Source organism: Sinocyclocheilus grahami, unplaced genomic scaffold (assembly GCF_001515645.1).
Source record: "Sinocyclocheilus grahami isolate Dianchi unplaced genomic scaffold, SAMN03320097.WGS_v1.1 scaffold682.1, whole genome shotgun sequence".
NCBI classification, from domain to species: domain Eukaryota; kingdom Metazoa; phylum Chordata; class Actinopteri; order Cypriniformes; family Cyprinidae; genus Sinocyclocheilus; species Sinocyclocheilus grahami.
In genome coordinates this window covers 654,774-676,972 of record NW_015505861.1, presented here as the reverse complement: position 1 = coordinate 676,972, position 22,199 = coordinate 654,774, and the positions used below count along the sequence as shown (strand labels likewise).

The window sequence follows — 22,199 nt, the reverse complement described above, 5'->3', positions numbered from 1 at the left end:
AGTTTTTACCCCCCCCCCCCCCCCCAAAAAAAAGTTTTTTTTGCTGCATAAAAACATGGGTCGATTTTCGCATTGGTCTGAACACACACAGCAAGAAAGGCTTATTGAAAATGCAAATGAATTCTCTGTCAGTAGATGGCGCTTTTGGAGCAGCTGAATATTGCAAGTGTATCCAATTGCATCCCACAGTAGTTCAAACCATGCCCCTCCAAGTTACGCCTACTACTACAGGTTACAACCCCCTACAGCGAAACAGCCAATTAGGGAATCGCTGATGTCATACCGTTCTCCTTCTGCTTCACTTTCCTCGCTTTTTACACTTCACTATCGCCACCTAGCGATGAGGCATACAGATTGCATTACATAGCTCACCAGACACCGTAAGTCATCCTGTGTCTTTTCCTCAGTTTCTAAAAAGTATTTTAATTATGAAACTCGACAGTAAATTAAAATTTTATGTAAGGGGCATAATTTTTTTTTTTTTAAGGGGTGGGTTTTGGGAAAGGTCCACTAGCTGGGACTTGAACTCGGGACACCCGAAGCGCAAATAGTTAAGCGCGGTAGTTAAGAATAAAGCAAGAATGGTTTTCAATAACTTCCAAGTTTTTGTTTTTTTTCCAAATAGGTTCATGCACAAGTTCAGAAGACAAGCTTTGCTCAGCCCACACAGAGAACTCGCTCGTAAGTAAACACCATTCTTGAAAATTCTTTTTTTCTCTTTTCTTTTTGAATGATAATTGAGTTAAATTACTACGCTACCATTCAAAAGTTTGGGATCATAAAGATTTTAAAAAAATAAATGAAATAATGCATTCTTGCTGAATGAAAGTAAGTCTTCTGTATGCCATACCTTTGAGCAGTAGTCTAGATGTACTGTAAGTTTGTTACTGTTCCGACTCTTACGGATTTCTCTCCTCTTTTCCACCAGGTGGCGCACTCCTACAAACAACAGTGGCATCCTCACTGTATCAATAGACAACCCCACAGCTAGAACACAGCCTGAGTATGATTACGCTTGATTAAATCCAGATGCATCATTTCATAATACATACAATGGTTGCCATTCAGATATTTTAATTTGTAATTGTTGGTTTGTTTTTGTGTTTTAAATGATTCTTTTAAAGATGTTCAGATAAGATGCATGTTCTCTCTAACAAGCTCCACATATTTTGAAAGCATATTTCACATTCATTTGTTTGCTTGTCATTTTAGTTTGACCTTTGAGACTCTTTCTAGCATGTTGTGAATGTGAGTTTGGGAACACAGACCTAATGAGCTTTTCTTTTGCCCCGTACAGGCCTGCTCAGTCCTGGTCTCTGCACCCCGAGACTCCAGCACGCTCCTCACCTGCTCAAGAGGAGCCGGAGAGGAAGCCTCCTAAAGGTGTCGCCCTGCAGTTTGATATCAACAGTGTTGGCAAACAGGTAGGACTAATCACAATTCTATTTATCCTTGAGTCAATGAAATATAGTGTTTATATTAAATTAGGATTTACTATGTTATGGTGTCCTTATTACAGTGTAATTACACGTTTAAGTTCCGAGTAATATTAACTACATCTACTTACTATATGGTTAGGATAAGGGTTTGTTTATGATTAGTTGCATAATTTATTACTATAGGAAGTACATGTAATGTGTAACAAGTACACTGTAAAATATTGATATCTGAAATTAACCTGCAGTAATGCTTTATTTTTTTTTGCATAATTTAGTAATGCATTTTTTTTTTACCAGAACACAGGAACCAAAATTTAAGATTTAATTTAGCCAAAAACCATAACCAAAACCTAAGTTTATTTAATAGTCTATTAGTCAAATTATTTAATAATCAACTCTCTAATCACAATTTTTTATGTTTTTGATAGAAGTGTCTTAACAAGACTGCATTACAAACAGTAATATTGTGAAATATTGTTACTATTTAAAATCACTATTTTTCTATTTGGAATATATTTTAAAATGTAATTTATTCCTGTGATGCAAAGCTGAATTTTCAGCATCATTACTCCAGTCTTCAGTGTCACGTGATCCAAACATTTATGATAATTATCAATGTTGAAAACAGCTGTGCTAATATTTGTGTGAAAACCATGATACACTATTATTGGCGTTAGAGTAAAAGAAAAGAAAAAAAAGTTTAATTAACACTTTTATTCAGCAAGGATGCATTAAATTGATCAAATGTGACAGTAAAGACATTTATAATGTTACAAAAGTTTTCTGTTTCAAATAAAAGTTGTTCTTTTGAGCTTTCTATTCATCAAAGAATCCTGAAAAAGTGTATCATGCTTTCCACAAAAATATGAAGCAGCACAACTGTTTTCAATTTAATTATGAAATTAAGCACAAAATAAATGCTGAAACAAAGCGAGCCATTGGAGAAATGCTAATTGAATGCCACAGTGTCATTAAAAACAATCATATTTATATATATATATAGTACTTTATTATTATTATTTTTATATTGGCTAAAACCGAAAATTCTTTTTATACTGAATTTTTGGTTGCCGAAATACCAGTGCATCACTAAATAAAATACCTTACGTTTTCATGCAACGATGTCCGATTTGATTGACGGTTGATCTCAAATCACTTTTATCAATTAGTTTGAATCTACAAAACAGACCTGACTGATTCATTGTTAAATAAGACTGATCCGGTTCTCTAGTTCGAATCATTGACTACATTTACATCAACTCAAAATGCTTAAAATATGAACTATTTCACCAAGTATTGAACTTTAACCTGTGTTTTGCTTTCCTGCTTGAAGAAAAAGCAATCTTCCAGATCAGCCACTAGAAACGCTTTTACATCAGTTGTGATAAACCCGATAGCCATCTTCATTGTTGTTCTTTTCTGCTTCAGACTGGCATGACCCTCAACGAGCGGTTCCGCATCCTGAAGGACCAGCGTGTGGCGGCAGAACAGCAGAGCAGCAAAGGAGGCCGATTCGTCACTGTGGCCTAGAGCTGAACTCTGAGACACTGGTCACGTGTCCCTCTGTCCCTGATCACACGCTCAACAACAGTCCTACAAGACAGAACAGGCAAACAGGGACCTGAGCTGAACTAACACTGTTCCCAACTCGAATCGATTAGCCCTAATGGAGGAGACTTCCTCAGAACGTGGATATGCTGGTTTTCTGGAAGAGGAGACGTTAGGGAAGTGACTGATTTTCTGTTTTTTAGGTTCTTTTTCTAAAAAGCTGCCATTCTGTCCTCACAAAGCAAGCATTACCTGTTGTCCCTGAATTTCAGTTACGTTGTGTCGTCTCCTGAGCCGCCCTTGATATGTGATGGCGTCCTGTTTTTTATATATGCCTAAAGCAGTTGCAGCTAAATGAGTTGAAACATTTCTGGATAGACTGTGTTTTTCATGAAACGGTTGTATGAAACGGAACATTCTTTTTGTAGAGCAAAAAAAAAAGTTTTATAATATTTCAATTAAAAAACAACGTATTGTGCAACAAATGTCTAATTTTTGATGCATCTTTTAGCGGCCAATATTTATAACAAATTATATATATATATGACACTTTTAAATGCGTTCTTTTTAACAGCCAATCTTAAAACAATTTTGTTTTTTGTACTTAAATGCATAAATTCATTGCAACATTTAAAACTATTTGTAGTAATAGTTCATCTATAATAGTGGTTCATCTCCATTTAGTTGAAAAGTCTATTTAGTGGGGAAAATACAACTAAATAGTGTAATAGAGGTGAAATATTACTCGTTTGCATCTAAATTTAGTTTTTGACACTAAATGGGGTGTGTATAGGAAAAATATGTATAGAATTCCAAATATAAAATCACTAAATATTGTTAAATGGATTCTTTGTAAGAGCCGGTCTTAAAGGGTTAGTTCACCCAGAAATGAAAATTCTGTCTTTAATTACTCACCCTCGTGTTGTTCCAAACCCGTAAGACCTTCGTTCATCTTCAGAACACAAATGAAGATATTTTTGATGGAATCTGAGGGCTCTCTGACCCTCCCATAGACAGCAAGGTAACTACCACGTAAAGAAAACAGAAATAATGACTTTATTCCACATTTTCGTCTCTACTGCGTCACTTTGGACGTGCGCTCACGACAGTATCATGACGAGAGAGTGGCAGCGCCGACGCTGACCCAGATCCAGCGTGATAACGTCATTACACCGGATCTGGGTCAGCGCACCACACGCTCGTGTCATGATACTGTCGTGAACGCTCATCCAAAGTGACGTTGAGCAAAAAAGTATTCTCGTAGCTTGGTAATTTTACAGTTGAACCACTGATGTCACACGGACTACTTTGTCGATCACTCGTGTTGTTCCAAACCCGTAAGACCTTCGTTCATCTTCAGAACACAAATGAAGATATTTTTGATGGAATCTGAGGGCTCTCTGACCCTCCCATAGACAGCAAGGTAACTACCACGTAAAGAAAACAGAAATAATGACTTTATTCCACATTTTCGTCTCTACTGCGTCACTTTGGACGTGCGCTCACGACAGTATCATGACGAGAGAGTGGCAGCGCCGACGCTGACCCAGATCCAGCGTGATAACGTCATTACACCGGATCTGGGTCAGCGCACCACACGCTCGTGTCATGATACTGTCGTGAACGCTCATCCAAAGTGACGTTGCGCAAAAAAGTATTCTCGTAGCTTGGTAATTTTACAGTTAAACCACTGATGTCACACGGACTACTTTGTCGATCATCTTGGTACTTTTCTGGACCTTGAACTTGGTAGTTACCTTGCTGTCTATGGGAGGGTCAGAGAGTCCTCAGATTTCATCAAAAATATCTTACATTGTGTTCTGAAGATGAACGAAGGTCTTACGGGTTTGGAACAACACGAGGGTGAGTAACTAATGACAGAATTTTAATTTTCGGTTGAACTATCCCTTTTAATTTTTTTTTTTAAATGATTAGTTTGAAATGCTTATTTTTAATAGTGGTTCATCTCTATTTAGTTAAAGTACTTTAGCATGTTTCTGCTATGTAACAGACGGGTAAGTTGCAGAAAGTTATTTTTATTCTTTTGTCTTTTATAGTGGGTTATATACCTCAAATCTGGTATGATGGCTAAAAACTTGAATTAAAGGATTAAATACAAGTTCACTCTTCTCAATTAATCGGGGTCTTTTTTTGTGCCTGAAATTGTATCTGTTGTAGTCTTAAAATATCAAGGTATGTTTATGAACCGTACGTGTCGGCAGCCGCACATCAAGGTAGATCTGTCTTGCTTCCTGGGGAAGTCACTGCCTACGCCAAAATTGTGCGAAAATAATTATCATGGTGCAGAAACAAGAGTATCGCAGACAATTTCACACAAATACTCCCAAGCAGTTTTGTAATTTGAATATTGCATTTATTTAAATACATTAAAATTTGCAATGTAACAAAACTATTGGCATATGAAATTCAAACACCATTTAAATGAATGAAACATGGCTCACTTCATTTTCTGTGGCTAGTGCGTCACACACTAGTCTGTTTTATCTCCTCACCATCACCTCCATATCTCCTTCCCCCGCTGACACGATTCACAGACTACTTACAATACGAGTGCCCAATACAAATGAGGTAAGAAAGTGGTTTGACTTTTGCAGATCATGCAGAACATGCCTAAAAGCAACAAAAAGTTTGTTGTGAGGAACAATTTAAAAAAAAAAAAAAAATGTACATGGAGTGTGCATAACGAAGAAAAAAAAAAAATGAATGAATTACACATCTTTGCATCTTTGGTTACAAAGTAGGTTGAACAACTTCACAGTTTTTTTCTTTCTTTTAAATCCCCTTCCCGACCCCAGAAACATACGAGACGTCAGGGGAGCGGGCAGGACGATATGGCAACTGACTTCTTTTTCCAACATACTACTAGCAACCGAACTGAAGCTTTCTTCATCATTGAGGATTCCGTTTAGATCTTCGCCCACAAACCTGTACAAACTTGTTACGCTCTTTATCTTTACACTATACAAAATGTACATTCACACCAGGTTCACATTCTTAATCCACAGAGGAACGTCGCTGTTAGTGTTTACACGCCACCCACTGCTACGCTTGCATTGATGATTGATATAGCAAGACTGCTGCTCGATTTGATGACCAGTTGCTGTCGGATTGAAAGGTTCTGTAGACATTGTTCCTCTCTGAAAATAGCAGCCCTATAATAAATAACAAACAGTACAATTGAACTGACTGGTGAATCGAAATCACATGAAGTGCGGTGGCTCTGAAAATAGACTCTTGGCTTCTCACATGAAAACTGCAATGCTAAAAAATACACTCTTTTCATGGCTGGATTCTCTTTATTAAAAAAATAACTCTCTTCACAAACTCTCCACCTCGTCCGGGGGGAAGGGGCCAAACGGGACCCCAATCGAGTCCGCAGGAATGCCAGCATGTTGCGGCCGAGCAGAAACCGCCTCTCGTTTCGGTCATCCGTCGCGATGGCGGACAGCATGCGAGTGAGATGGGTTTTCTGCTGTTGTGATGATACATGCGTCGTTCGCACAGGCTTCAGGCGGAGGTGACGCTGGGCTGTGGTTCTCGTGGCAAGGAGTCCATGGTCTCGTTGACGTCCAGCTGAAGGTAAGGCTGAGGTTGGGGCTGAGCTTGGTCCGGGTTGGAGTTGGATTGGACGGTGAGCTGAGAGAGCTGCTCACTGTTGGCCAGAGATTTGAGCACTGCGTTCTCTCGCTCCAGCACAGAGTTTCTCTCGTAGAGCTCCTTGATTTGCTCCTTCAACACCTCCACCTCCTCCCGCACAGCATACATCAGATGGCTTTTCACTAAATCCTGTGTGACGGTGCCAAAACATGACATCATTTCAGAAAACAGTACAAAATGGCACCAATTCAACATCTATTGCACTGCCCTGCATCATATTTGCTGAATGAAATCCAATACTACTTAATAATTTCAGGGTGCGGATTCCAAAAAAAACTGCCTGTTTTCCTCTAGCTTGTCTCACACTCACACAAAATACGTATTTCGTAGCATTTTGCTTTCAACAATCATTTGTAGGGTGTAACGTCTTAATCTTGTAACGTTTTGTAGGGCGACAAATGTCAAGCGGTCATGTATTATCCCTTAATCAGCAGAAAAACTGCAATAAAGATGAGAGATGAGATCTCCCTCTGAGAGTCCTCTGCCAGATTACAACTATTTGTTCAATTCTCAGCCAATTTTCAATGTATGAATGATTCTGAAGACAATATTTTATGCCTAATCCTGATTTTTAAGGTTAGAAGAAAATGCAAACAGGAGTCAAATATTTTCTGATTCATTTGTGTTTTACTACAGAAAACTACAGATTAAAAAGATAACGTCTTGTGTTTATGTAAAGTTCTTTGACATTCAATTATTTGTATTTGAACATTTTTCTACTTTTTTGCAGATTGTAAAGTAAATTACACATTTACATATCCTTTTTGTCATTCAAACTTTTTAAACTTGACAGCATGTTATTTTGAAGAGTGCATTGAAGCTGACATGTAATTTGAAAAATCTTCATTCTTATTTTGTGAAAAAAAATCTTATTTTGTGAAAAAAAAAAAACATGGAAAGTTTTTAGTGATATTTTTGAAGTAATAATGATTTTGAATGCATAGTCAAATCAGAATATGTTTGTTTTTTGCAAATCAGCAGAATTTTGCAGGGCTGTGTTAAAAACTAATATTTACTATATATACATATATATATACACACACACACACACACACACACAGTGTGTATATTTTGTGAAAAAAAAAAAACATGGAAAGTTTTTAGTGATATTTTTGAAGTAATAATGATTTTGAATGCATAGTCAAATCAGATTATGTTTGTTTTTTGCAAATCAGCAGAATTTTGCAGGGCTGTGTTAAAAACTAATATATACTATATATACATACATATATATATATATATATATATACATACATATATTACTAGTTACTACCAATTGTTGTTTTTTTAGCTGTTGTTGTTGAATATATACAGCTTATATACATGTTGCACATATTGCATTTATGTTGCATATATATATATATATATATATATATATATATATATATATATATATATATTTTAAGATTTTTATATTCAAAATCAAAAACTTACCATTGCTTGCTCTATTTTATTATCAATGGCAACCACACTTGCTCCAGAGGCACTGCAATTGGGGGGTAAAGAGAGAGAGAGAGAGAAAAAGTGTTATTCAAAACATGTGTTGCTTACAAATACATCATATTAATTTTGCAGAAGTTTAAAACCTGCACATTGCTTCTTTCTCCAAAGTTTGTTTGTGTATGTTACGCTGCAGCACACGCACATCAATCAGAATGACCTGCCGTGTGAGGAAACTGGACAGTGAGTGCAGGAGAGTCCGTCTGCACCTCATATCAACTACTGACCATCACAAACAGCTCGAACAGTACAGTACAGTACGGTACAGTGCTGTGTGTGGGGCGCAGCCTCCATCTGATACCCTTACAGGGCATCTTATCATGTCATTCAACACTGTGCTGTATACTTGTACAATTACACTCACAACAAACACCCAAATAAAGTCTGTGAGAGTATGTATGTGTGTGTGGGGGTGGGGGTGGGGGTCACATTTTTAAATGCGTCAAAGTGACAGTAAAGATAAAAATATTAAGCAGCACAACAGTTTCCAAAATTGATAATAAATAGAGGTCGACCGATTAATCGGGCCGATTGTGCTGCAAATTAGGCCGATTAATAGGCAGATGCATCTGCGAGCAGCTAAGCGTTGTTGTGGAACACTTGACTCTGCCTCTTGCGGTAAGCAGATTGCCATTCCACCGGCATAACCCCGTGATGTCCCCCTCTGCCTGCTAACGTTTTGAAGAGAACTACCTGGTAACTTCCAAAGAAAATGGTAAGACTTATTCATTCTTAATCTAGCCTTATATATTTAATTGGTTAAATATGATGCTACTTTCGGAGAGAGAATGGGAATAACATTTGTAGAGAGAATGCGAGTAACTTTTAGGAACTGTATTGTTAGCGAGCCTTCAACCAGCTGTAGTTTAGGCTACAAGTAGGCACGGGTACCAAAACCTGGTAATGAGCCTAGTGGCTAAACTATTATAGTAGTCTGCATTGTATAGATAAGCTCCGACATTTGGATATGATTGTTGCATTTATCCACCTAGCGGCAGTCGCACAGAACTTTCAAACCTGTCATGAAGCAACCGTCACCCTCGGCTTACCACCATGGCAAAATGTACGCTTTTAATGAATATATGAATATATCCACACAAAACAAATACTCTACTGCTCAGACATGCTGGACAGTGTGTACAAAAAAGTTGAGCCGCGAATTAAGACACTAATTGCATCAGAGGCCTGCACGTTAAATCGAAAACGATTTGGCGGTTGGCTGCGATTTTTTATGCGCAGCTTTTCAGTGAAGTATGGTTGAATGCTGCTGCATCTAAAAGGCAAGACTCCAAATATGCCCTGCAGAAGAAGTACCATAACACGCGTAGTTCCAGGAAATGCCTATGGGCATCTTTCTATCACTGTACTTAAAACCTTCTCGGGTATTTTCATGATAATAAAGTATATTTATAATGATGATGTTTGACGAGTGTTGCTTTACAAAAGCACATTATTAGCGACTCAAACTCGTAGTGATTTCAGATGGAGCAGCACTTCCTACTGATCAAAGAGCTGTGCTTCAAGGACAAGCTGCGCATAAAAACAATCGCAGCCTTTGCTATATCAATCGCAGTAGACAGGCCGATTTACGCAAGATTTAGTGTTAATCGCAATTTATTGTGCAGCCCTAGCAGCCTATATTTCACCACAGACTGTTGGTAGGTTTGGAGAAACTGAATCACTAATGAGCCTAACATGTCATTTTATAGTCAGTAACTGGCAAAGGAAACAGGTAGTCTTAAATGTCAAGGCCATGTCTGACTCCCATACTGGGGACTACATCAGGGAGATGTTCCTTAGCATGCTGAATGATTGGGACATCAACCAAGACATAGCGTGTTTGTGTGCTTGCAAAACAGCATCTGAGAGCCATTCTAAAAAGATTTTGGCCTCCCCCAGCACAGCATTATTCAGGATGTTCCCACCCATTGAAACTCCACATTACATATGTTGCAGAGAATGCTGGAGCAGAAGATTACCCTGAAGCTCTATCCAGCAGAATATGGCATGTTCACCAAATTAACTGCAGAACAATGGGATATCATCTCAAATTTGATTGATACACTACTGAAGAAGTGACTTTTGAGAGGAGCAAGGCAGAGGCCTCTATCTCCTGCATCATCCCAAGCACTGCTGTGCTGAAGATGGTGCTTCAGGGAAAGGGTTCCACCACAAGGGGGATCAAAACACTCAAAGCTTGGAGAGATGATTTGCAAAGATGGAGGAGACCAAATGTTTGGTGCTGGCAACACTGCTTGATCCTCGGTACAAGGGTCATGTCTTTGCAGTGGACACACTGAGCAAAGCAAAAACTTGGCTGCAAGAAGAGCACGCCATTGTGTCCAAACAACAAAAAAGAGCCACCAGTGGAGACGAAGGATCAGAACAGGAGCGGACAAGGGTGGAAGAAGAGGAACCCGGTCCCTCTGGTCTTCTTGAACAAATGTATGCAAACATTTTGGGGGCTCATGGAACTCCTGCTGAAGAGAGCGATGAGCATTACATCTCTGAGCAGCATCTCGGAAAGACCACTGGCAAAGAAATTCCTCTGTCCACCTCCCTCCTCTATTCCCAGTGAGGGAGTATTCAGCGAGATTGGGATCATCTATGACAAGAAGAGGAGCAGGCTCACAGGAGAAAATGCAGAGACTGTTTCCTGAACTACAACCTGCAGCTCATAAAGTGGGAGTACCAAGAACTTTAAGTGATGGATGGGAGGGGTGAAGAAGAGACTCATACCCCTTTTCCATCAACATGAACCGGATGCTAGTTCAGAGCTAGTGCTATTGCCGGTTCAGAGTTGTTTCGACTGGTGAGCCTTCTAAGAACTGGTTTGCCTTTCCATGGGCTAGAGAGCCACCACAAAGCCAGGTCTTACATCACTGAAAATGTATTATCTTTCCCAGCAACGCTTGAGCAGCAGCGCCAAACACAAACACACCATCAACAATTGCAGACGTTGCGTTGCTAATGATGTTCATGGCTTTGCGAACCTACATCGACATCCAAACACAGCGTGTTTCCTCCTTGGACCACTGTAGGCATGGGCCGATTACCGGTTTCAAGTACATAAATATGAATTTGCCATTCAAATAGCCTAGGCTACATCGCGAATACAGAAACATTTGATTTTGTGAGGAATGAGAGACCCAACATTGGTTTCAGTTTCGTTTTAACCTAAATGAATTCGTTTTGGCTTGTCGTTTATATTGCTATAGCTTCTTATATTTTTAATTCTTGTTCTTTTCCAAATACTGTTAATTGAAAGGATTTGTTGCGGAGTGAGGGGTACTAAAATAGCCTAGCTATGTTTACAGTGTTTATTATAATGTTTGTAAACATTTTGCGTCAGCATTAGGCCTATTTCTGAATGAAATAATAAAATGCGACTTACGTCTTTTTTTATCCCTAAAAAACTAATTTTTTTATACACGTAGCGCATTTTAACCATGCAGCAAACCGTTTTAAATATTTTTATAAATTAATGAAAAAATGAATAATTAAATGACTTTTTAAACCGTTCAACTGATTGTATTAATTGGTCAATTCTTACCGTCGGTTAACCGGTTAAAATGAACATCCCTAATTTGGGGGATTATAAAAATGTGTTTCTGAGGGGAACTGACTGTCTTTCTGAAAAGTTTAGATGGTATTTTCTTTTCATCTCGTCTCTGTATACTTCACATCAAAGCAGTGTTTCAGAGCAGCAATGCTTTGTTTACAGCGGTAAACAAGGAAACGCTTTATCTGCTGTTCCAGAAGCGCCACCTGCTGTCAGAGAGTGAATCTGCATCTCATTCAGCTCGTCTGCTTCGTTCAGGCATGTAGTATAATTTCACAAAGCTAGTCAGAACATTGTTTTTGAATCAAATTTAGTTATTAAATCAAATTATATATATGAAATTATATAACTAAATGATATCTATATGAATTATATAACAAATTAAATAACTGTAATTACACATTTAGGTTAAATAAAGATGTCAGTCTTTATTTTTCTTCTTTTTAGGGCAGCAGTAGCGCTAGCAGCAAATCAACCATCCACATCAAAAGCTGCAGGACAGCCCTCAATTCAGCAAACATTTCAGAAACAAATCAAAGAAAAAATAAAAATACTACTGTTTCAATTATTCTGTATGTTATGTTGCTCAGAAATAAAATATATTGTTTAGTGGAAAAAAAAAACATGTTTTTATGTTTAAAGACATAAAAATAACACATTTTAGAGCTGTAACAACAATACCGTGATATTTTTGCTTAATGTTATCATACCGTCAAAATCTCATACGGTATGAGATGCCTAGACCCCTGTTGTTTTTGCTTAAATCGCGTCCATCGTGTTTAGCTGCCATTTCAAAAATGGCGGTCAAAAGCTCCTGTTCATCTTGTTCATCCTCGCCCTCAGCCCCTGACGCAAACGGTTCTTACTTCTAGACCAGCAATGTTTTGGTGCCACTTACAAACCACGTTTCCTGGTTCAGATCTGGTGCTTTGGTTGTCGAAAGACAAAGAATCGATTTGAAACTAGGCTCTGGCTCAGAACCAGCACTCAAACTGCCTTGGTGGAAATCTGGTACTGGAACTGGAGCTAAAACTAAAGATAATGTGCACTTTGTTGTATTGTTTACAAACTTTCCTCAGTAATGGCGATTATCTATTGCTGTTGATTACTTGAGAACTTAAAAAATAAGTGCATACTTAGAACAAGGGTTCAAGTGAAGTTCAGGTGTTAAATAGACGTTTCTTCAGACTAAAAACAAAGAAATGCTGCTGGTTGTTACTGCATCTAGCATTACTATTGTTTACACATTTTTGTTTTCAGAAACTTGATAAATGCTGCTAAGTGAACTAAGTTTTTATTGACTTTGATTACTTGAGCAAATCCATAAATCGGCATCATAAATCGTCTGCCCCGATTTTCACTGGCCAGAGAAAAACCCATATCAGTCGACCTCTAATAATAAAAAAAATATTTCTTGACCAGCAACATATTAGAATGATTTCTGAAGGATCATGTGACACTGAAGACTGGAGTAATGATGCAGAAAATTCAGCTTTGCATCACAGGAATTAATTAAAATTTAAAATATATTAAAATAGAAAAGGTATTTTAAATCATGATATTTTACTACAGTAAATATTACAGTATTTCACCGTCAAATAAATACAGCTTTGGTGAGCAGAAGTCTCTTTTACAAAAAGTAAAAGTAATCAACCCCAAATTTAAATTTTTACCATAGTTAAAGGGAACCAGACCCGAGAGTATAATTGGTCTCCTCAATTTTCTACATATTTGTACACATTTTTGTATATGCTGTTGTTTTTCTGAACCCATCTTTTCATCCATAGCACTGAAGCAGAATTTACACGTGTAGACCCTGACAGCAAATGATAACACCGATTTAGAGACATTCTGTACTTTTCCCTACAATTTACTTGAACAGGAAAAGCAGATAAGCATCAACCATAAAAGGTCCATTTAAGAGGAAATGCATTTAGTACAAAATCACACTGACACAATTTTGGAGAGTCAACTGCTCTCCAAGTTGTACTAATGTTAACTTTCACAAGCATATCCACATACACACGCATACGCAACTGCTGAAGAATTATACAGTCTCATAAAGGTCAGGAAAAGTTATAAAGTGACAAAAAAGCCACTTAAATATGAAGAGGTTCGAGGCTGCACAAAAACCGTGTACAAAGAGTGTTTGTGCTCTCCAAGAGCCACACAAAAGCAGCAGCAGTCATCTCATCTCATCCTCTCTAATGCCATGAAGTCAAAGTACTGACCAAAGATGATTTTGAACAGGATCATTGTATCTAAAGAAACAATATGTTGGGGAACATGTTCGACCGACAAATTAGATCCAGTCTTGCAACATTATCCAAGACCACAGCAATGGCTGCTGAAAACCTCAAGCAAAGGTATTTAAAGGCAGGCTTTTCCATACAAACAAAGGACCGCTTGTCTTACTTTTTCTTGTCTTTAAAAACAATATGCTGTGAGGTGAGAACATAAGGTTAGTCAAGAAACCAAGCAGATTCGGTAGCACTTTATTTTACAGTCCTGTACATACTACGTACTTATTATAGCAATAACAATAACTGGGAAATAACTAGGTACTAACCTTGATCATACCCCTAAACCATGTAGTTACTTTATACAATCCAGTACTTTCTTGGGTACACTGTAAGTACATGCACTGTAAAATAAATCCTTATAGGAAAAATGAATGGATAAAATACTTCAGGAACAAAGTGGGTGGGCATTGTGGCACTCTGCTGTATTAAAAGCCTTGCAGCTCAACACTGCCCTATTAATTGCATTAGTGAAAAAGCAACGTTTTTGAAACACGATTCATCCCATTTAGCCCACATTTAAAAATACTGCAATTTGCATATGAGCACTGTACATTATGTTTGTGCTAAGCTCCACTGCAAAAAGCACTGTTTAAGCCTCAAAGCCATGCCTGGCCCATGCAGCACACTTCAACCATCATTTGCCTTCACACCAGGGGCCGTCCCATTACTATACCTATCACAGGTCATCTTTGAGTCCTTCAGCCTACTGCCAGACTGGAAGGCTTGGAAGAAAGTTGTGGAGGGATTCCTGCACTCCATCCAGCGGAAAGAGAGAAATAGAAAAGGTTACATGAGAAATGAAAAGTACAGGGCCAAAGAGGGAAATCAAAGGCGTGTTTATTTGAAGTCTGCTTAGTATGCGGTGTTTAAAACGACAAAAAGAACAGTTGAGATAAGCTGGGCAATATATAAGGCATTCACTATATATTTTCAATGATTTTGCTGATGCAAATCAGGCAACATGATTATTGCAATCTTTTCAATTCACTTTTGTGACCATTATGATTCATGACCATGTCAGAATGAGATTGCATCTCATTAAATATGCATACATTGTCTTTACACAGTGTATATACACACTACTGTTCAAAAGTTGATTTTTTTTTCTCCATGTTTTTGAAAGATGTTTTTGATCACCAAAGCTGAATTTAAAAATTACAGTAAAAACTGCAATATTGTGAGATATTACAATTTAAATTATTTTATTAATATACTGTAAAATTTAATTTAATCCTGTGATGTAAAGCTGAATTTTCAGCATCATTACTCCAATCTTCTGTGTCAAATGATCCTTCAGAAATCATTCTAATATGCCGATTAGAACAACATTTAATCAAAATAGAAATCTATAATTATAAATTTTGATCAATTTAATACATCCCTGGTCAATAAAATACTAATATATATATATATATATATATATATTAGTACTGATATATATATAAAAAAAACTACGATGCTCATGTTTTCAAACAAACACAAAGCTATATATCAAATCAAAACACTGAAAAGTACAGGGATACAGATCATTTTTATCTATATTGCTCAGTCACAGATAAAAAAGAAATAGAATATATTCTAACTTCAAAAAGTCTCACTGACATTTAAAGATATGAATTATGTCTAAATAAAGATAGGTCGGCAGCAAAAATCTGAAGAATCACTCAAGTTCTTGTGATAAAGTCTCAATGAGGAAGGGAGCACAGGCGGTTACCATTACCTCAGTTTCCCCAACATACCAGGATCTTTCCTTAAAGGAAAAGGACAGAATGTACTATATAGGGATGGGAGGCAGGAGACAACCCTCCTCTCCTCTCCAAAGCCCTCTATATAGGAATGGGAGGGGATACATTTCCACATGTGTGAATATCTGGACTCTGAGCAAACAGCTTTTCCTAGAATCCGTGGAACACTGGGCGCTCTCTGGTGGGGGCCGAGACCCCACAACTACATGCTTGCAAAGGGCTCTTTTCCTTCTTACCATGCATGAAACCTCACAGGGACGGCAGATTATATCTGTATCCAATAAACATCAGAATCATTGGTTTAAAAAGCATTCAACAGCTACGCGTTGAGACAAATATGCATTTTCTGCAGATTCCAAATGTATGGATATAATGTTACACATGAGCTAGCTGGCTAGAATTCTAAAACCATGAGCCAATGAAAAACATACCATCAAAATAAGGTAACCAGGTTAGGGTAACCATAACAGTGGATTTGCAGCAAATTATCTGAGGTCATATTTATAACTCTGAAGCGGATCAAAGCAAATGGATTTGTCATAAGAACATGGTTTAAACTAGAATAAAGATAATTTGTTTAACTCAGTGGGAATCATTATGCTAACAATCAAAACAAGCAATTTGAAAACTCCTTGTGTCATTCACATTCTGCCTAAAGGGATGGTCTCAACGCAAAGACTGTTTTTGGTACCCAATTCGTTAAAGGGTTAGTTCACCCAAAAATGAAAATTCTGTCATTAGGGCCTTTCGCACCGCGGGAACCTTTTCATAGTACCAGAACTAATTGTGGAACTACCCACTTTTTGGCGTTTTCGCACCTCCGGAACTGGGTGCGATTTTAGTACCGGACTGCCTTTTTCGAGAACCAAATTAGCTCCTACTCCGGAGCAGGGTCTAACCAGCACAATTGGTACTAATTGTGACGCAAGTAGACATTGATTGGCCAAATGCGAATGAAAACGCCCTCACCCGCCATGATTTGATATGCCGTGTAAACATACTGTAAACATTGTGTCAACTTATTTCGCAAGTATGGAGAACAGTGATAGATGGACGGACGCTGAAGTGCAGGCACTTGTAGCAAATGTAGCACTGCCAGTTGTCGTTGGAGATTCTTAGTCCTCCTTTCCGTTCTTTCAATTGCTTTACGTATACGTCGACTTTCCATGTCCATTATTGTGAAACCCGCGAGACACAACAAACACACAGCTCCGATCACAGCGTCCTCCATCCTCCTGTTGTTAATGTTGTTCTTCTTTGTTTCTGTTGTTTAACGCCTCGCACAAATGATGACGCTGTCGACCGGCTTACGTCACTTCTTAGTACACACTCTCGGTGCGAATGCAACCCTTTAAATTGTACTGGGAAATAGTTCGCGCAAAATCGTCCCAGAACTTTAGTACTGAACATTTAGTTCTGGAACTAAAGCGGTGCGAAAGGCCCTATTAATTACTCACCCTCATGTTGTTCCAAACCCGTAAGACCTTTGTTCATCTTTGGAACACAATTTAAGATATTTTTGATGAAATCCGAGGACTCTCTGACCCTCCCATAGACAGCAAGGTAACTACCACGTTCAAGGTCCAGAAAAGTAGCAAGATGATCGACAAAGTAGTCCGTGTGACATCAGTGTCACCAACTGTAAAGTTACGAAGCTACGAGAATACTTTTTTGCGCAAAGAAAACAAAACTAACGACTTTATTCCACATTTTCGTATCTACTGCGTCACTTGTGGATGCATGTTCATGAAAGTATCATGACGCGAGCGTGTGGCGCACTGACCCAGATCCGGTGTAATGACGTCATCATGCCGGATCTGGGTCAGCGCCGGCGCCGCCACACGCTCGTGTCATGGTACTGTCATGAACGCGCATCCACAAGTGACGCAGTAGAGATGAAAATGTTATGCATACAGTGCATGTGATTATAAATACAATTCATATAACAACGAAAAGTTAGGGATGTGCCGATCTGCTACTCAGTGTCAGTCCGATACAAATTTTTATGTTGGTTGGGGTATCAGTCAGATGGGACAGATCCAAATCTGATATGATGTGTGATGGTTTTTACTGTTAAGTAGTGCTGCACGATATATATCGAAATATGCAATATGGCTTAGTGCAATTGTAAAATTGTGCAGGCTGCGATTGAATTGCATAAATATGCGCTTTACTGGTTTTAAAGTGAAGCGCCGCATTTACACACATGCACTTCATGACAGTGTTTCAGTGTCTGAGAACAGCTTGTTTATTTACTGTGAATCGAGCCCTTGTGAGACACTGATATCATGGGCTGCACGCCTGTAAATGAACACATAGCTTCACTCTGAAAATGGCAGCGCATATTTTTATTTGACGACAACACATCAAAATTAAAGCTCTATGATTTACTGTTTGAAAATGAAGAAATTAAGATGTAAATAATAGTACTGTAATTTTACAGTAATATATATATTTGTATTTTACAGTATTACAATGTATTATTTTGTTCACTATTATTTTTTATAGTCACTGAATTTGGCCTATCAAAACTCAAGATTTCTGAATTTTCAGTAAATTCAGATTAGTGAAATCAGTTGGTTCTTGTAAAAAGGAAATCAAAATATGAACACCCACATTTTTCAAGTTTTTTTCCCCAAATCAATCAACACTAAAAGGATTTATCACTCCAAAAATAATAATAATAATATAAAATATGGAAAATGTGCAGAGTAAAAAGTACTTTTTAAAAAATTGAAATTTTCAGTGCAGAGGAACTCCCCAACAAAATCACCTCACTAACTCTAGAATGATTCACGCTTTCCTGTTTTCTTTTTCTTTCTTCTTCATATTGCAATATATATATTGCAGGAAAACAAAATATCACAATGTCAGTTTTTCCAATATCGTGCAGTCATACTGTTAAGCTAGGGCCCTAAGAAATCAGTTTTATTTTTTCCCAAATTTCCCAAGTTTTTTCCCGTTTTTTTTTCTGGACTTATTTTTAATGGTTAAATAATTTTTTTCTTAATCAAAAAGCATGCCTAATCAATTAAAATCATGAAACTTATACAATTTAACATAAATGTATTAAAAGTTTAACAAAAATGACATTTTTAAGGGCCTATGAAATAGGGCTGTGCGATTAATCAATCGCGATTTGAGACGTTGCGATTTCCTAATCGCAAAGCCTGCGATATGGACGCGATATTACTTTGTTCCAGAGCATATGCATGACTGCCAGCCTTGAGTGGCACCTCCGTTCTCCCCAATCAGCACTGCTCTAGCCAACTGAGTAAACACCCATCATAAAAACAAAAAAAACAAAAAGAACGCAGGAGAGAGACAGAGTGGGATTATGGCGTCTACTGGGTCAGATCGATAGTTAGGCAAATTAAAACCAAAGAAAAACATATGAAAGGTAAGCTTCGAAATGACAGACAACGAACAAAAAAGGTAATTTCCAAGAGCTGCGTCACAGCGCATATCAAAAGCTCCCTTCTAGGTTCTGTTTTCAGTACTGAAGAATAAAAGATACATTCTTAGATGTTTTTGTTAGTACGTGAACGTTATCTTCACTATCACAAGCCCCCCCTTGCATATCAGCTACAAAAGGTGTCACCAGTGACAAGCGTCTCACCCCGGGCCGGGCGACTGAATCTGGCACGTAGGCGGAATCGCACTGAGATCCAGGCCTCGAGTTTACGACCACTGCCTGCTCAGTCTGTACTTTGACTAGCACCAAGTTAAAGCCACAGAGTGATCTGAAGCACTTGACAGTTCACCATTTCCTCTCGAACATGGCAACAAGCTGATATATTGTGTACAACTTGCAACTCTGGAACTGAAAATCGAGCATCTAAGAGGAAGCCAAGCAGCGACACTTCTCAACTGAAACTGTGTCACCAGATATGCACTGTCGCTATTCAGTTGCGAAAGCATTTTATAGTTACGGTCTTTTCTGGCACTCTTGTAACATCCTGAAACAAACAAGAAGCATTTTTGTTTGCATGCTTGTTTTTAGGGTTCTGACAGATTGTCATAGCAGTACATATAACCATATCTTTAAAAAAAATAATAATAATTCGCACTCCACATTAAAAACAACTACTTTTCAAAAAATGTGGGGTTAGTAATATTTACTTTTTATATTTTTTTTAAGAAATAATTTTTCAGCAAGGATGCATTAAATTGATCAAAAGTGACAGATATTTACAATGTTACAAATCTTTTTTTTTACTTTTTATTCATCAAAGAATAAGGGGGAAAAAAGTATCACATTTTCTTATAATAAGAAATGTTTCTTGAGCAGCAAATCAGCATATTAGAATGATTTCTGAAGGATCATGTGACACTGAAGACTGGAGTAACACATTTGTGTATACTGAAAATTCAGCTTTAAAATCACAGGAATAAATTACATTTGAAATTATATTTAAATAGAAAACAGTTATTTTAAATTGTAATAATATTCCACAATATTACTGTTACTGTGTTTTGATCAAATAAATGCAGCCTTGGTGAGCAGAAGAGACTTATTCAAGAACATTAAAAAAAATAAAAAATTTTAAAAACCCCAAACATTTGAACAGTAGTATATATTTAACTAAATAACTGACTTCATTACCAATAAATAAAAATCCTACATAACGAATCAATTTTTGAGGAAACCCTGACAAGTGCGTCACAAGACTTGGTACCTCACCAGTCAAAAGGTCTGGACACACATTAAATTTGGTTTTTGGATTCGTATTTCATATTATTTTAATAGCATGAAGTTGGTTAAGAAAATGAACAAAGCAGGAAACCACATTATATGCGGTTTAGTGTGTTTAACATTTCTGTTCATTAAATAACTCTCATAATTCCATTGTTTCAATGGCTTTACTTATACTAAAATGTAAAAATAAAGAGTAAAAAAGTGTGGGTGTGTCCAAACATTTGACTGGTAACGAAATGGCAAGAAATGTCACGTCCCTAATGAGAACAACCAAACATTCATCACATGCCACTGCATTCCTCACAAAACAACCACAGCAGGCATGCACACAGATCTGCACATTAATGCAAAGAACACTTTGTGGAAAATCACCACGATGAAGCAGTAAATGACTATTAAGCCATTGAATCTTATAGCACGATTTAAACTCCATGCTACATTTCTGTTCATCTACATTTGCTGACACTTCTCCCATTAAATATAAATATATATCCAATTAATAAAAACAATCCTTGAAATCTTACCTGAGCCTATGTGTATGCTTTAAAAAAAAATAGTCTGGAACTAAACTAAATCAAGACAAAAGAACAGCAGGGTTCCCACACATTTTGACCAAATTCCATCATGATCACTGGTAAATTAATTAACTTATTTATTTTATAGGGATGACACTCACAGAGATCAAATTCTAGTTAATAAAGTATCGAGCGTACCTTAAAAAAATCCACTAAACAATCATTTCAACGGGTTTTCTATGCCTGAAAACCCGTTTTAATATTCCTTGATATTGCCAGGTCTTCCATGACCGTGGGAACCCTGCATGAGAGTGAAAGTTCAGGCAATCAAATCCCTTAAATCATTCATAGCATCAATGGCACCTCACCTGTCCTCCTCCCCATCAATGGGAATGGGTATTCCGAAAAGACTGTTGACAACCGGATTGGGAAACTGCAGGCCTTCTGTGATTAAGGGCTCTATCTATCTATCTATCTATCTATCTATCTATCTATCTATCTATCTATCTATCTATCTAACTAACTAACTGTCTATCTATCTGTCTATCTATCTATCTATCTATCTAACTGTCTATCTATCTGTCTGTCTATCTATCTATCTATCTATCTGTCTGTCTATCTATATATCTATCTATCTATCTAACTAACTGTCTATCTATCTGTCTATCTATCTAACTGTCTATCTATCTGTCTGTCTGTCTGTCTATCTATCTCTCTATCTGTCTGTCTATCTATATATCTATCTATCTATCTAACTAACTGTCTATCTATCCGTCTATCTATCTGTCTGTCTGTCTGTCTGTCTGTCTATCTATCTATCTATCTATCTATCTAACTAACTAACTAACTAACTAACTGTCTGTCTGTCTGTCTGTCTGTCTGTCTGTCTGTCTGTCTGTCTATCTATCTATCTATCTATCTATCTATCTATCTAGGAACTGTTTTGGCCAACAGAAAGTGTATAAAAATATACAAAAAATTAAATTGCATAAAAAAATACAACATATAAAACACTTGATAATCTGACCCGACTTCACATTTATGAAAAATACCTTTTAACAGTTGCAGATTTACTGTTAAAATCTAGATTTTTTATTAATTTTTTGTTCTTGCCTGAATATATTCAAGTTTTGATTGAGCATCCATGCTATTACAAAAATATGATAAGGTTTTGGACAGAATTCGCAAAAAAATAAATAAAAATCTTTAA

General features: G+C 37.3%; 2 protein-coding genes across 2 annotated transcripts in view; one reads left to right on the top strand and one right to left on the bottom strand.

The window, feature by feature from the left end:
* Nucleotides 1-3,468, top strand: part of LOC107559350 (UAP56-interacting factor-like) — a 4,418-nt gene extending 950 nt beyond the window's left edge. The window contains exons 3-6 of the mRNA XM_016243134.1: nt 626-681; nt 929-1,003; nt 1,298-1,424; nt 2,868-3,468. Coding sequence (XP_016098620.1) covers nt 626-681; nt 929-1,003; nt 1,298-1,424; nt 2,868-2,969 — 360 coding nt within the window. The 3' untranslated portion in view covers nt 2,970-3,468. The remainder of the gene's footprint in view (nt 1-625; nt 682-928; nt 1,004-1,297; nt 1,425-2,867) is intronic.
* A 1,871-nt stretch (nt 3,469-5,339) lies between these two features.
* LOC107559349 (TSC22 domain family protein 1-like) lies at nt 5,340-21,443 on the bottom strand (the record flags this gene model as incomplete). The annotated part of the gene is made up of 3 exons (XM_016243133.1): nt 5,340-6,794; nt 8,100-8,151; nt 21,358-21,443. Coding segments are annotated over 3 exons (417 nt in total), but the record flags the coding sequence as incomplete, so codon positions are not given.
* Between the last annotated feature and the right edge of the window lie 756 nt (nt 21,444-22,199).